Raw genomic sequence first — 16,401 nt, 5'->3', positions numbered from 1 at the left:
TGCTGATACTACTACTGCTGCTGCTGCTGATACTGCTGCTGCTGATGCTACTACTACTGCTGCTGCTGATTACTACTGCTGCTGATACTACTACTGCTGCTGCTGCTGATACTACTACTGCTGCTGCTGATACTTAACTGCTGCTGATACTACTACTGCTGCTGCTGCTGATACTACTGCTGCTGATACTACTACTGCTGCTGCTGCTGATACTACTGCTGCTGCTGATACTACTGCTGCTGATACTACTACTGCTGCTGCTGCTGCTGATACTACTACTGCTGCTGCTGATACTACTGCCGCTGATACTACTACTGCTGCCGCTGATACCTGCCGCTGATACTACTACCTGCGCTGCTGCTGATACTACCGCTGATACTACTATCAGCTGCCGATTGCCGATACCACTACCGCTGCTACTGATACTACTGCTGCGATACTGCTATGCCGATACTACTGCTGCTGATACTACTACTGCTGCTGCTGCTGATACTACTACTGCTGCTGCTGCTGATACTACTACTGCTGCTGCTGATACTACTAGCTGCTGATACTACTACTACTGCTGCTGGATACTACTACCTGCTGCTGCTGATACTACTACTACTGCTGCTGCTGATACTACTACTGCTGCTGCTATTGATGCTGCTACTGCCTTGCTTAACGATGCTACTACTGCCCTTGCTGATACTACTACTAACTGCTGCTGCTGATACTACTACTGCTGCTGATGATACTACTACCGTTGCTACTACTGCTGCTGCACTACTACTACTGCTGCTGCTGATACAGCGGATTACTGCTGCTGATACTACTACTACCACTGCTGCTACTGCTACTGCTGCTGCTGATTAACTGCTACTGCCCTGATACTACTGATGCTGCTGCTGCTGATACTACTACTGCTGCTGCTGCTGCTGCTGCGATTGCTGCTGCTGCTGCAACTGCTGCTGCTGCTGCTGCTGATACTACTGCTGCTGCTGCACTGCTAGGATGCTGCTGATACACTACTGCTACTGCTGATACTACTGCTGCTGCTGCCAGCTGCCGCTGATACTACTGCTACTACTGCTGCTGCTGATACGATAATGCTGCTGATACTACTGCTGCTGCTGCTGCCGCTGCGATACTGCTACTGCTGCTGAGCTACTGCTGCTGCTGCTGATACTGCTACTGTTGCAGCAGCTGATACTACTGCTGATGCTGCTGCTGATACTACTGCTGATACTACTGATACTACCGACTACTGCTGCTGCTGATACTACTGCTGATACTGCTGCTGATGCTACTGCTGATACTACTGCTGATGCTACTGCTGCTGATACTACTACTACTGCTTATTAGTGCTACTAATGCTGCTGCTACTGATGCTGCTGCTGATGCTACTGCTGCTGCTGCTGCTGCGGTCGACTTACTGCTGCGTGTACTACGATTGCTGCTGCTGATACTAAACTGCTGATACTACTGCTGCTGCTGCAGCACACGGCTGATTGCTGCTACTGCTGCCCAGCAGCAGCAACGATTACTGCTGCTGCTGCTGCTACGATGCTGCTGCTGCAGCAGCACTACGATTGCTGCTGATACCAGCACTGCTGCTGCTACTACTACAGCACGATACTGCCAACTGCTGCTGCTGCTGCTGCGCGATGCTGCTGCTGCTACCGATGCTGCTGCTGCCAGCTGTGCTGCTGCTGCGCAGCAGCTTGCTGCTGCTACTGGCTGCTGCTGATCGCTGCTGCTGCTGATACCGTACTGCTGCTGCTGATACTGCTGCTGCAGATACTACTACTGCTGCTGCCGAATACCAATGCTGCCGCTGTACTACTGCTACGCGCCGCTTGCTACTACCACTGCTGCTGGTGCTACCACTGCCAGCAGCTACTACTGCTGCCAATACCACTACTGCCAACTGCTGCTAATACTGCCTGCTGCTGCTAATACTACTACCAATGCTGCTGATACTACTGACTGCTAATACTGCCTGATACTACTACTACTGCTGCTGATACTACTACTGCCCGCTGCTGATACTACTACTGTTGCTGCTAATGCTGTTGCTGTAATACTAATGCTACTGCTACCTGCTGCTGCTACTATCACTGCTGCTAATGATGCTGCTTATTGCTGCTGATACTACTACTGCTGCTGCTGATACTACTACTGCTGATACTGCCCTGCTGCTGATACTGTAATACTGCTGCTAGCAGCAACGATTGCTGCTGCTACTACTGCTGCTGCTAGCAGCAGCAATACTACTGCTGCTACTGCTGCTGCTGATACCGGCAGTGCTGCTGCTGCCACTGCGCGATGCTGCTGCTGCTGCTAATCCGATGCTGCTACACTATTACTACTACTGCTGCTGCTATACTACTACTACTGCTGCTGATACTACTACTACTGCTGCTGATACTACTGCTGCTGCTGCTGCTGCTGCTGCTGCTGCTGCCACTGCTTGCTGCTAATACTACTGCTGCCGCATACTACTGGTACTGCTGCTAATACTCCCAGTACTGCTGGCACTGACTGCTGCTGCTGCTGCTGGCAACGGTGCCAATGCTGCTGCTGCTGCAACGATTAACGCTGCTGCTGCTGCTACTACTGCTACTGCTGCTGCCATATGCTGCTGCTGCTGCTGCTGCTACTACCATTGCGCTGATACTGCTGCTGCCAATAGCTGCTGCTGCTAACGGCAGCGCTGTTGCTGCTGCTGCTGCTGCTAACTGCTGCTGCTGCTGCTGATGCTGCTGCTGCTGCAACGCTGGTGCTGCTGCTGTTAACGGCAACGGCGGTTGCTGCTGCTGCTGCTGCTACTGTGCTGCTGGCAGCGCTGATGCTGCTGCTGCCCGCAGCAGCTGTTGCTGCTGCTGCTGCTACTACTGCTGCTGCTGCTGGTGCTGCTGCTGCTGCTGCTGCTGATGCTGCTGCTGCAGCTGCTGCTGCTGCTGCTGAATGCTGCTGCTGCTGCTGCTGCCGCCAATACCTGCTGTGCTGCTGCTGCTACTGCTACTACTGCTGCTGCTAACTACTACTACCGCTGCTGCTGCTGCTGCTGCTGTTTTGCTGATGCTGCTGCTGCGATTGCTGCTGCTGCTGCTGATGCTGCTGCTGCTGCTGGCTACGTGCTACTGCTGCTGCTGCTGCTACGCTACTGCTGCTGCTGCTGCTGCTGCTGCTGACTGCTGCTGCTGCTGCTGCTGGCTACGACTGCTGCTGCTGCTGCTGATACTACTACTGCTGCTGCTGCTGCTACTACTGCTGCTGCTGCTGATACTGCTGCTGCTGCTGCTGCTGATACTGCTGCTGCTGCTGCTGCTGCCAGCAGCTGCGATGCTGCTGCTGCTGCTGCTGCTGCTGTTGCTGATGCTGCTGCTGCTGCTATTGCTGCTGGTGCTGCTGCTGCTGCTACTGCTGCTGCTGATGCTGCTGCTGCTGCTGCTGCTGGTTGCTGCGATACTGCTGCTGCTACTACTGTTGCTGCTGATACTACTACTACTGCTGCTACTACTACTACTACTGCTGCTGATACTACTACTACTACTGCTGCTGATACTACTACTACTGCTGCTGATACTACTACTACTACTACTACTACTACTGCTGCTGCTGATACTACTACTACTACTACTACTACTGCTGCTGATACTACTACTATTGCTGCTGATACTACTACTACTACTATTGCTGCTGATACTACTACTACTACTACTATTGCTGCTGATACTACTACTACTACTACTACTATTGCTGCTGATACTACTACTACTACTACTATTGCTGCTGATACTACTACTACTGCTGCTACTACTACTGCTGCTTCTCCTGAAGTCGGCGCTGCTCACCAACAGCAAAAGATTAGCCTTATGACCGTGATGCTTTTACCACTATTAAACGATTAACCCCCATTTAGTTCCAAACAAGAGAGCCAATAGAAGTCCATCCCTGCCATGCCATTCGTTCCAAGAAAAAAATGTTAACCTAACCCTTACACCACCCCCTATCAATTTCATAACATGCCAAGTTCCACAGTAGGCCAAGCATTGGGGTCCCACAACATGCCAAGTCCCACAGTAGGTCAAGCATACGGTTCCCACAACATGCCAAGTCCCACAGTAGGCCAAGTATACGGTTCCCACAACATGCCAAGTCACAAAGTAGGCCAAGTATACGGTTCCCACAACATACCAAGTCCCACAGCAGGCCAAGTATACGGTTCCCACAACAGACCAAGTCCCACAGCAGGCCAAGCATTACTCTCTCCCTGTCCCTCCTTCCCTTTTGTCTTTCTTTCTCCCTCTCCTGTGTGTCGTTCTCTCTCCATCACGTGACATCACTTTCCATTAAGACTGAAAAGCCTGCAGTGTGTGGATATGGCTGGGATGAGACACTCCTTTGTGACCGATGGTGGCGGGGGCAGGTGGAAGGGGTTGAGGCAGAAGCAGGGAGGGGAGCAGGCACTCTCTCAATAGCTCTTCAGAGAGTTGGTGGCACTACTGGAGAACTGACTCCCTTTGTACCCCAAGAACTGACTTGTTTGCCATAAAAGAGTCGGGGGGGGGGGGCTACACAGTCCCAATTCAATTCCTACATAGCCTTTGGTCCTAACTCATCATCGTTTGCAGTTGTTTAAGGTGGAAGCTTTAACAAAACACTTGTTATACCAAACCTGGAGGGGTTAGGTCCGAGAACAAGGGGGAGGAAGAGGGAATCTCTAAACCTCAGTCACACAAGGAGGGAAAGGTGACCTGACCTGATCGTGTGACCTTAATCTGGGTATCCAACCAAGAATATATCCTCCTCTCTCAGAACGGAAGATAGACACCCCACAACTACTCACCCCTCTCCACAAACACTCTGATAGGGGCATTGTCCTAGCATTAGCATTAGCCCTAACAGAGAAATAAGTAGTTCATTGCGTGAGCGGCAGGGTAGCCTAGTGGTTAGAGCGTTGGACTAGTAACCGAAAGGTTGCAAGTTCGAATCCCTGAGCTGACAAGGTACAAATCTGTCGTTCTGCCCCTGAACAGGCAGTTAACCCAATGTTAACTGCCTAGGCCGTCAATGAAAATAAGAATTTGTTCTTAACTGACTTGCCTAGTAAAATAAAGGTCAAATTAAATATATATATTTTTTAAACTGGCAACATGGGTTGTTTGGCTGACATCATTACACATCCTGTGACGGTCATTTGGTATTTGGTAGTAATAGTCTATGTCAAGAACCCTCATGCAAAAGGCTCTAGAAAGGAGTCATGAAGGAGTTGGGTTGCAATGCTAGTGAGGTCAGACAAGCAGAAGGGGTTCAGAGGTCAAGGGTCAGGGGGTTGAAGGTCAGTCGGTTACCTCTGTGATGGGAGACTTGGGGTTGACATTGCGCGCCGCAGCGATCTCCTGCAGTTGGTTGACCAGCTCCGTGATGGACAGCCTCTCCTCTGGGTTGATCTTCAGCATGGATCCTGAGAAGAGGAGAGGAATGGCCCAAACAGAACCTCTTAGCACATTTAAAAGCCCTTTTTACATCAGCAGTTGGTCACAAAGGGCTTAACAGATAACCAGCCTAAAACCCTAAGAGCAAGCAATGCAGTGGCAGAAGCACATTGGCTAGGAAAAAAACTATAAAAACTATATACAGCCTGAACCTAGGAAGAAACCTAGAGGAACCAGGCTCCGAGAGGTGGTCAGAGGCAGGAACCCAGGAAGAAACCTAGAGAGGAACCAGGCTCCGAGGGGTTGTCAGAGGCAGGAACCCAGGAAGAAACCTAGAGGAACCAGGCTCCGAGAGGTGGTCAGAGGCAGGAACCCAGGAAGAAACCTAGAGAGGAACCAGGCTCTGAGAGGTGGCCAGAGGCAGGAACCCAGGAAGAAACCTAGAGAGGAACCAGGCTCCGAGGGGTGGCCAGTCCTCTTCTGGCAGATCTCACATCATAATCTCAAAGTCGGTCAACCATATTTTTTCAGTGTGCGTTTTGTTACACGTCTTTTAAATACTACTCGTTCCTGCCAAAAACAGCAACTAGACCTAGATGGACTGCTGGGTACAGGGATTCTCTTCATTTTTAATCAGATATTCAACTATTCATTTATTTTTTACAACCACAGGCCGCATTTACTAAGACAACCACCCATTTCAGAGCCCCGATCTGATGAATGTACGGAGGTTCCTTACTGATGAGCTCGTGGTAAACAGTGTACTTGACGTCATTCTGGGGGATGGCGTACTTCCCGTTGACTATCTGCAGCTTAGCGCCTTCCTCAAAGGGGTGCTGCTTAAAACACAACAAGTAGAGGATACAACCCAATGCCTGGAGAGAGAGAGACACACACATACACAGACAGAGAGAGAGAGAGAGAGACACACACACACAGACAGAGAGAGAGAGAGAGAGAGAGACACACATACACACACAGAGAGAGAGAGAGAGAGAGACACACACAGAGAGAGAGAGAGAGAGAGGAAAATGATCAACAGGCTATAGAGATGTGGTTAAAGGGACAATTCAAAAACCTCTTAAATAACCCCCTATTCCCTTTATAGTGCACTACCTTTGACCAGAGCACAAAGGGCTCACCGTAGCAGGTGATATAGCAACCAAAAGCAGCAAGCGAAACAACAACGAAAATAACAAATAGACACAGACTAAATAATGTTGCTGTGACAAGACTTACCCAGATGTCCTGCTTCTCGTTAATGGGGAAGTTGGAGTACAGGTCAATCATCTCAGGTGTCCTGTAGGCCGGAGTAGTGTTTCTGGTGATCTGGGTACAGTGGAAGGTGACCAGAGAGGGTAACTTTAGTTTACCGGTAGCTCACAGAACTAGAATGAGCAGAACGGGCCTCCCCATTTAAGTTAATGATGTCATAATGGGTCGTCTGGCAGCCATTTTGAGTGCACCCATGAGTTGACCTATTCGAGGTTCCAAGTCCTAGTCATTCTATGTCTAAGGTTTAGCTATTTTCCTCACATTCAAATACAGACAACATCTAACCTTTTACTTTTCCCAGGAAAATGTGGGGATTAACAGCCTGTTTCCAAGAAAATCGTATGCACGAGTGATTCTTCTAGCCAATAATTAACTTTCTGTATCCATGCTAGTTTCCTGTAGAGCACCATTAAACTGGAGGAAAATAGACTGTCGTTACAGGGTTTGAGGAAAGCCAGTGTGTTCTGATTTGATTAACCAACATTGGTGCAGGAACAAAGTATAATTTTGTGTAATTATATCAATAGGAGATGGTTTCCCAGACACTAATTAAGCCTAATTCTGGACTAAAAAGTATTTAAGGAAATGATCCATTAAAGTAGATTTATAGTCCAGGACTAGGCCTCCTCTCCCCTGTGGAGTCTTCAGCAGCGATAGTGGAAGGAGTACTAGAACCGGGGCTTCCTAAATCACCTCATCCTCAACCATGGACCTCTTCTGGGCCGACCAGCCGTAGTCAGGGTAGTGGGCTATTGTGGTGGAACTGCCAAAGTCACACAGCTTGATGGTGCCTTGGTGACTGATCAGCAAGTTCTCAATCTGGAGGAGGCAGACCAAAAAAAAAAGAACAGTGGCTCATTATGCGATTGTAGTTTGTGTGTACATTTTGTTTTTCTATATTTGTTCTGGGAATTTTGTTTGTTGTAAGGCGATGTCAGCACCATTTCACCAGATCAAATTCCTGTAAGAAGTAAATGTATTTGGCGAATCAAGGTGATTCTGATAAACATCAATAAAGCAAGGACAAGAGGCAGCAACACCTTGATTTTCTAGGGCGCTTTAGAAGCAGGGTGATATATTTTCTAGGGCGCTTTAGAAGCAGGGTGATATATTTTCTAGGGCGCTTTTGAAGTAGGGTGATATATTTTCTAGGGCGCTTTTGAAGTAGGGTGATATATTTTCTAGGGCGCTTTTGAAGCAGGGTCATATATTTTCTAGGGCGCTTTAGAAGCAGGGTGATATATTTTCTAGGGCGCTTTAGAAGCAGGGTCATATATTTTCTAGGGCGCTTTTGAAGTAGGGTGATATATTTTCTAGGGCGCTTTTGAAGCAGGGTCATATATTTTCTAGGGCGCTTTTGAAGCAGGGTGATATATTTTCTAGGGCGCTTTTGAAGTAGGGTGATATATTTTCTAGGGCGCTTCAGAAGCAGGGTGATATATTTTCTAGGGCGCTTTAGAAGCAGGGTGATATATTTTCTAGGGCGCTTTTGAAGCAGGGTGATATATTTTCTAGGGCGCTTTAGAAGCAGGGTGATTTATTTTCAAGGGTGCTTCAGAAGCAGGGTGATTTATGTTCACATCGCTTCAGAAGCAGGGTGATTTATGTTCACATCGTTTCAGAAGCAGGGTGATTTATGTTCACACCACATTAGAAGCAGGGTGATTTATGTTGACACCACATTAGAAGCAGGGTGATTTATGTTAACGTCGCTTCAGAAGCAGGGTGATTTATGTTCACATCGCTTTAGAAGCAGGGTGATTTATGTTCACATCGCTTCAGAAGCAGGGTGATTTATGTTCACATCGTTTCAGAAGCAGGGTGATTTATGTTCACATCGTTTCAGAAGCAGGGTGATTTATGTTCACATCGCTTTAGAAGCAGGGTGATTTATGTTCACATCGCTTTAGAAGCAGGGTGATTTATGTTCACATCGTTTCAGAAGCAGGGTGATTTATGTTAACACCACATTAGAAGCAGGGTGATTTATGTTCACATCGTTTCAGAAGCAGGGTGATTTATGTTCACATCGTTTCAGAAGCAGGGTGATTTATGTTCACATCGTTTCAGAAGCAGGGTGATTTATGTTAACACCACATTAGAAGCAGGGTGCTTCTCAGTCTCACATCAGCAGGCCACATGAAAATATTGCAGCGAGGCAGCGCCGCTCCTCAGAACATTTGTCGACCCATTCACAAAACGCATAGCCTCTGGCAACTGAGAACCAGGTCAAACCATTCCAAAAACACTTAAAACAATCCCTGAGTCCGCTAGAAAGTCAGGAAACAGAGCGTGATGGGCCAGGCGAGGGGTGGAGGGGTTCCAGGGAACAAAGACGTCTACATCAGCACTCTGTAGCTACAGCAAGCACATCACCAGGGTGTTTGGTCTGACAAACAACTGGCTGAAAGTTTAAGTGTGGCAGTGGTAGAGCAGGGAGGGAGGGAAGTCTTACCAGAGGAGGAAGAGAATGGTTATGTCTAGATGGCAAACAGATGGTAGCAGGTATAGTGTAGTAAAGGAGGAAGAGGTATTGGCAATGGCAGGAGTTGAGAGGGGAAGTAGGGTGATGTTGCAGCAGAGATGCTGATCTTGGGTCAGTTTTGCATTTCCCCCACTAATGGTTAAGGTTAGGATTGGGAAAGGGACACTGATCCTAGAGCTGTACCTTGGGGAAATTACGAGGGCGAGTTGGGCTTTGAACTGCTCACCTTAAGATCCCGGTGGATGATAGGAGGCTTCTGTTTGTGCATGTGCTGCACGGCGCGACACGACTGGTAGAAGATCTTCAGCACTGTGTCACATGACATGGGTCCCTTCTGCTCCACCCGCTTGATGAAGTCCACCAGTTGACCTGAGGGAGGAAGACAGGAAGACAGGAAGTGCCTGATCAGCAAAATGAAGAGTACTAGTCAAAGCAATTGCTAAATCACTGGCTAAAACATTATGGGGCAGTTTCCCTGATACAGATTACGTTTAGTCCTGGACAAAACACATCTTTCAATGAAGAATCTTAGTCTCTATTGAGAATGCTTTTTAGTTCCGAACTAGGCTCAATCTGTGCATGGGAAACCAGCCATAAAGGTATTGCTAATTAGTAGAAGACACAGCGCATACATTTGCTTGATAACATCAGGCATATTCACAGAAGTATAAACTGTATTACAGACTTGTGAATATACCACTCAAAAATAGGCCTCTAGAAGATGTCGCTACATCCACATTACGTTCCAGGAGGAAGAGTAAACGTCAGGCTCCTATTTCAGCCCTTAGCGCTGCGCACAGCGAAACAGAAAACGTAGTGCGGACGTAGCTTGAAGTACTGCAACAGCTTTGTGACTTCACTGTGTACCACAGAGGGGGCCCGGCCCGGTCCCCGCACAGAGGGGGCCCGGCCCGGTCCCGCACAGAGGGGTCCCGCACAGAGGGGGCCCGGTCCCCGCACAGAGGGGGCCCGGCCCGGGCCCCAAAGCGATAAAGTGGAGACTACAGTACCTTTACAGAGCTCTGTGAGAATGAGGAACTCAGCCTGGCCCGTGTCCGACTCCTCCTTGGCAATGGACGCTGCAGAGCTGAACTGCACCACGTTGGGGTGACCAGAGAGCTTTTTCTACACAACACTCAGGTCAAAGAAAAGGAACTGGTTGTCTGTATATCAAACTTGGTTGTTTCTTAAGCCCAGTTTCCATTAGTGCTTTACATTTGTTTTTCTTTTTTTTCTTCTTTTTTTAACCTTTATTTAAACTAGGAAAGTAAGTTAAGAACTAATTCTTATTTACAATGACTGCCTACCCCGGTCAAACCCGAAACCGGACGACGCTGGGCCAATTGTGCGCCGCCCTATGGGACTCCCAATCACGGACGGCTGTGATACGGCCTGGAAAATCAGGGCCACATTGGACTCTAAATGCCAATGGAAATAAAGTTTTAGTGAATTAGGCTGTTTTAAATAATGTTAGGGTCAGAGGTTAGGGTCATGAATGTGGATGTATGAGGTGCCAAATCCATATTGCCATTTGACTCCTACACCAGAATATTTTTTTAAAGAATATTGTCTACTTTATTCAGATTGGTCTATTTTACCAAAAATGATTGTTACGTCAGACAGACACATCAGGTGTTCCTTGACTAAAGGATGTTGTCTAGGAGGAATGTTCCGTGTTTGACGTTCAACGAGAACACAGAACCACTCAAAAAGATACCATGATGCAGACCTCCTGGATGATTTCTTTGTTCTTCTCCTCCTCGTGGGACAGGAGCCTCTGTGTGCGCAAACACACACACACACACACACAGACACACACAACCATTTAACAAATATAGAACAGTGTATGCGTTCCAAATGGCATGCTATTGGAGCTGGTCAAACGTAATGCACTACATAAAGGAACAGGGCGCTACATAAAGGAACAGGGCGCTACATAAAGGAACAGGGCGCTACATAAAGGAAGCTACCTAAAGGAACAGGGCGCTACATAAAGGAACAGGGCGCTACATAAAGGAAGCTACCTAAAGGAACAGGGCGCTACATAAAGGAACAGGGCGCTACATAAAGGAACAGGGCGCTACATAAAGGAACAGGGCGCTACATAAAGGGCGCTACATAAAGGGCGCTACATAAAGGGCGCTACATAAAGGGCGCTACATAAAGGAACAGGGCGCTACATAAAGGGCGCTACATAAAGGAACAGGGCGCTACATAAAGGAACAGGGCGCTACATAAAGGAACAGGGCGCTACATAAAGGAACAGGGCGCTACATAAAGGAACAGGGCGCTACATAAAGGAACAGGGCGCTACATAAAGGAACAGGGCGCTACATAAAGGAACAGGGCGCTACATAAAGGAACAGGGCGCTACATAAAGGAACAGGGCGCTACATAAAGGAACAGGGCACTATTTGTGACGACTGTCTAAACTAACATACGTTAGCAAGGTGTGTGCAGAAAGGGATAATGTGTGTGAAGGAAATCAAAACGCTTACCTTGAGAGCATAGTCTTTACTGCTGCCTATGTCCTGAGCTTCATACACAAATGCAAAACCACCTGCAGAGGAAAAGACAACGAGGGATCAATGGCCCGGATGAGAGAGCCAGCACAACAATAGCTCGCTTCAGTGCTATTTCACACCCAGTGTAGTGCCAATCTCGGCGTCTATTCATAAAGTGTCTTGGAGTAGCAGTGCTGATTTAGGATCAGGTCCCCCCCCTATCCATGTAATGTTACACATTATGGTTTAAAATACCAAACTGACCCTAGGTCAGCACTCCCACTTCGAGATGCTTTATGAGTGAGTATGGGCGCTGGTGTTGTTAATGTGAAAACCTTTCATTTAAAGAGACATTATATGTAACAGTGATTGCTGTCAAAAGTCAACATAGGTTTTCCTCAACCGATTGCACTTCACTACATTGTCATAACGGACAAAAAATACAATGCTTTAGAATTCTCATTGAAACAGAGGTGGACTAGTGAACACTAATCTGGAGACCACACCCATATTCCAGGGGGCTTTTAGTCACTACTGTTGCTGCTAAATCATTGACATTTGCAAGAGGTTCCGCCAAGTGTCAACAGAGCACTTCTCTTTTTCACAGACAACGTTATTGCAGCATCAGTTTTGCTGTAAGTTTTCAAGAATAGACACATAACACACTGTGTCTGATGACTCATTTGTAACAATTCTGTTGTAAGTTAACCTTCAAACGGAAAAAGGTGTGCTCTCTGCAGCTCAAACAAGACCATAACTCAGCTTGAATATTTCTCAGAGCAAATCTGCACATTCCAACATTGTGCCTGCATTTGGGGAGTATTAGAATTGTGTACAAAGACATTTTTTTCTCTCATGATTTGTGGTACTTGCTAAACACCTAACATGTAAGATACCTCTGTGTGCACTGGGCAGGCATCTCAAGTGAATACTAATTCACTATTCATTTTGCATACGCCCTTCAAGTCAATGAGGTTTTGCTCCAATTCCTTAGCGACAAACAGAGTCCCGCTGAAATTAGAGACCAGTCTGTTCTCTGTGAAACACCGCAGGCAGGGCCTCCTCACTCTTTATTGGACAACAATGTAAAGGTGCCCTGTTTCTGGCACAACGCCATTGACATTCCACGCCCGAGGTATGTTACAGCCCTGGTATCTCAGTAACCAAATAAAGCCCTGCTAAAAACGCCAACACTCTCCTGCTTCCACAAACCAGTGTGTAGGCCCTATCTGCTACAGCAAACCTGTTAGCCAGGACAGAGGGACAAAGGTTGGAGGAGGGCTGTAGAGTGGAGACACTCCCAACTCAGGTGTCAAAGGCTAGTGTAATAAGGTATAGAGAGAGAGAGAAAGAGCAAGACAGAGAGAAAAGGAAAGTAAAAGAGAGAGCGAGAGCGTTCATGTTAGACATGGTGCAAATAGTTGTTAGTGGGCCCCTCTTTGGGCCCTGGTCTATAGAGCATGTTTACAAAGGGCCAGGACGACACCAGAATCTTTACTTGGGCAGGGACGACACCAGAATCTTTACTTGGGCAGGGACGACACCAGTATCTTTACTTGGGCAGGGACGACACCAGTATCTTTACTTGGGCAGGGACGACACCAGTATCTTTACTTGGGCAGGGACGACACCAGTATCTTTACTTGGGCAGGGACGACACCAGTATCTTTACTTGGGCAGGGACGACACCAGTATCTTTACTTGGGCCGGGACGACACCAGTATCTTTACTTGGGCCGGGACGACACCAGTATCTTTACCTGGGCAGGGACGACACCAGTATCTTCACCTGGGCAGGGACGACACCAGTATCTTCACCTGGGCAGGGACGACACCAGTATCTTTACCTGGGCAGGGACGACACCAGTATCTTTACCTGGGCAGGGACGACACCAGTATCTTTACCTGGGCAGGGACGACACCAGTATCTTTACCTGGGCAGGGACGACACCAGTATCTTTACCTGGGCAGGGACGACACCAGTATCTTTACCTGGGCAGGGACGACACCAGTATCTTTACCTGGGCAGGGACGACACCAGTATCTTTACCTGGGCAGGGACGACACCAGTATCTTTACCTGGGCAGGGACGACACCAGTATCTTTACCTGGGCAGGGACGACACCAGTATCTTTACTTGGGCAGGGACGACACCAGTATCTTTACCTGGGCAGGGACGACACCAGTATCTTTACTTGGGCAGGGACGACACCAGTATCTTTACTTGGGCAGGGACGACACCAGTATCTTTACTTGGGCAGGGACGACACCAGCATCTTTAGCAGGGACGACACCAGTATCTTTACTTGGGCAGGGACGACACCAGTATCTTTACTTGGGCAGGGACGACACCAGCATCTTTAGCAGGGACGACACCAGTATCTTTACTTGGGCAGGGACGATACCAGTATCGCAATATTAATTCCATGGTAAAAATGAAAACACGAAGCAGACCAAACTCTTTGGTCCTTTAAAAACTTGCTGTATGTAAAAATATTGTGTGCTATAGCTTGGGAAATAAATACATGTGAATCGAGATGACAACATAATGATGTTTGGTCACAATATTAGGGCTGTTTTCCAAAATAAGTTAGTGTTTGACATTAATGCTTGTCCGGGACAGTAAAATATTTTTTTTTACTAAATTCGTGCTAATGTTGGGTTTTTGAGCTAGCACCCAATAGACTCCAATTCGCTCCTTGTCCGAGAATCACCCAGAATAATCCAAGCGGGTAATTGACATGGAAAACTTTGCCTTTGCTATCTCCTCAAAAGTATAAAGTTCTCTTGCGTTACAGACTTATTCTAAAATTGATTGAATGTATTTTTTCTTTATCAATCTACACACAATACCACACAAGGACAAATCGAAAACTATTTTTTTGTTGCAAATAAAAAGTTAAACAGAAATACCTTATTTACATAATTATTCAAAACCTTTGCTATGAGACTCGAAATTGAGCTCAGATGCATACTGTTTCCATTGATCACCCTTGAGATGTTTCTACAATTTGATTTAAGTCCACATTTTGGTAACATGATTTGGAAAGGCACACACCTGTCTATATAAGGCCCCACAGTTGACAGTGCATGTCAGAGCAAAAACCAAGCCACGAGGTCGAAGAAATTGTCCATAGAGCTCCTAGACAGGATTGTGTCGAGAAACAGATCAACAAATGTCTGCAGCATTGACGGTCCCCAAGAACACAGTGGCCTCCATCATTATTAAATGGAAGAAGTTAGGACCCACCAAGACTATTCCTAGAGCTGGCCACCTGGCTAAACTGAGCAATTGGGGGAAAAGGTCCTTGGTCAGGGAGGTGACCAAGAACCCGATGGTCACTCTGATAGAGCTCTAGAGTTCCTCTGTGTATATGGAAGCACCTTCCAGAAGAACATCTGTGCAACACTCCACCAATCAGGCCTTTATGGTTGAGAGGCCAGGCGGAACACTTCCCAGTAAAAGACACATGACAGTCCGCTTGGAGTTTGCTGAAAGGCACCAAAAGACTCTCAGACCATGAGAAACAAGATTCTCTGGTCTGATGAATCCTTGATTGAACACTTTGGCCTGAACGCCAAGCATCACGTCTGGAGTTAACCTGGCACCATCCCTATGTTGAAGCATAGGTGGCAGCATCATGCTGTGGGGATGTTTGTCAGCGGCAGGGACTGGGAGACTAGTTAGGATCGAGGCAAAGATGAACGGAGTGAAGTACAGAGAGATCCTTGATGAAAACCTACCACACGGCGCTCAGGTTCACCTTCCAACAGGACAACGACCCTAAGCACACAGCCAAGACAACGCAGGAGTGGCTTTGGGACAAGTCTCTGAATGTCCTTGAGTGGCCCAGCCAGAGCCCAGACTTGAACCCAATCAAACATCTCTGGAGAGACCTGAAAATAGCTGTGCAGTGACAATCCCCATCCAAACTCACTGAGCATGAGAAGAATGGGAGAAACTCCACAAATACAGGTGTGTAAAGCTTGCAGCTTCATACACAAGAAGACGCGAGGCTGTGAACGCTGCCAAAGGTGCTTCAACAAAGTACTGAGTAAAGGGTCTGAATACTTATGCAAATGTAATTTGAGAATTTTTTTTGCAAAAAAATCTAAAATCCAGTTTTTGCCTTGGGGTATTGTGTGTAGATTGAGAGGGGGGGGGACTATTTAATACATTTTAGAATAAGGCTGTAACTGAACAAAATGTGGAAAAAGTTAAGGGGTCTGAATACTTTCTGAATGCCAGACTCCACTGAGGCACATCGATCTGCAGGTTGAACATGGTGAGACTGTAAACTCCTAAATTGACAGCTGTAAAAATCACCCCCCCCCCCAAAAAAAAAACTGTACTAACTAACATGCTGATATTCTCTTTGGTGTTATTGTGTGTGGCTATGTTTGCTTGCTAGCTAGCTAACTAACTAACTAGCCCACAGAGAAAGCATTGCAGAGTTTGTAGTCGACTTGAGCTGCAACAGACAACAAAATGAAACATTTGTTCACAAAAAAATACTCTTCTCACATTAGTGTTATTTAACACTGCAAATTAAAGAAACAAGTGGTTTTGGGTGGATTTTTCTTTTAATTTCTAACGGATATTTTAATCTCTGTCGCATGAAACCCCTTGTGCGTGCGGGGCTCTTTTGATTTGTTTTTTTCCCCCGCTAATTGCATTTTGGAAAATGCACGCGGACCCTACAGCCATGTGCGCA

At 47.1% G+C, this 16,401-nt stretch overlaps 1 protein-coding gene across 2 annotated transcripts in view; it reads right to left on the bottom strand.

The window, feature by feature from the left end:
* gak (cyclin G associated kinase) overlaps window positions 1–16,401 on the bottom strand; it is a 52,051-nt gene that overhangs the window by 33,773 nt on the left and 1,877 nt on the right. For both annotated transcript variants that reach the window (XM_065011375.1, XM_029637098.2), the window contains exons 2-9: window positions 11,682–11,743; window positions 10,901–10,960; window positions 10,194–10,308; window positions 9,410–9,552; window positions 7,392–7,517; window positions 6,663–6,752; window positions 6,163–6,298; window positions 5,340–5,452 (exon numbers count right to left, since the gene is read on the bottom strand). In XM_065011375.1, coding sequence (XP_064867447.1) covers window positions 5,340–5,452; window positions 6,163–6,298; window positions 6,663–6,752; window positions 7,392–7,517; window positions 9,410–9,552; window positions 10,194–10,308; window positions 10,901–10,960; window positions 11,682–11,743 — 845 coding nt within the window. The remainder of the gene's footprint in view (window positions 1–5,339; window positions 5,453–6,162; window positions 6,299–6,662; window positions 6,753–7,391; window positions 7,518–9,409; window positions 9,553–10,193; window positions 10,309–10,900; window positions 10,961–11,681; window positions 11,744–16,401) is intronic.

The sequence above is a fragment of the Oncorhynchus nerka genome, linkage group LG27 (genome assembly GCF_034236695.1).
Source record: "Oncorhynchus nerka isolate Pitt River linkage group LG27, Oner_Uvic_2.0, whole genome shotgun sequence".
Lineage (NCBI taxonomy): Eukaryota > Metazoa > Chordata > Actinopteri > Salmoniformes > Salmonidae > Oncorhynchus > Oncorhynchus nerka.
Note: the sequence above shows the minus strand (reverse complement) of the source record. Positions and strands in the feature narration are given on the sequence as shown.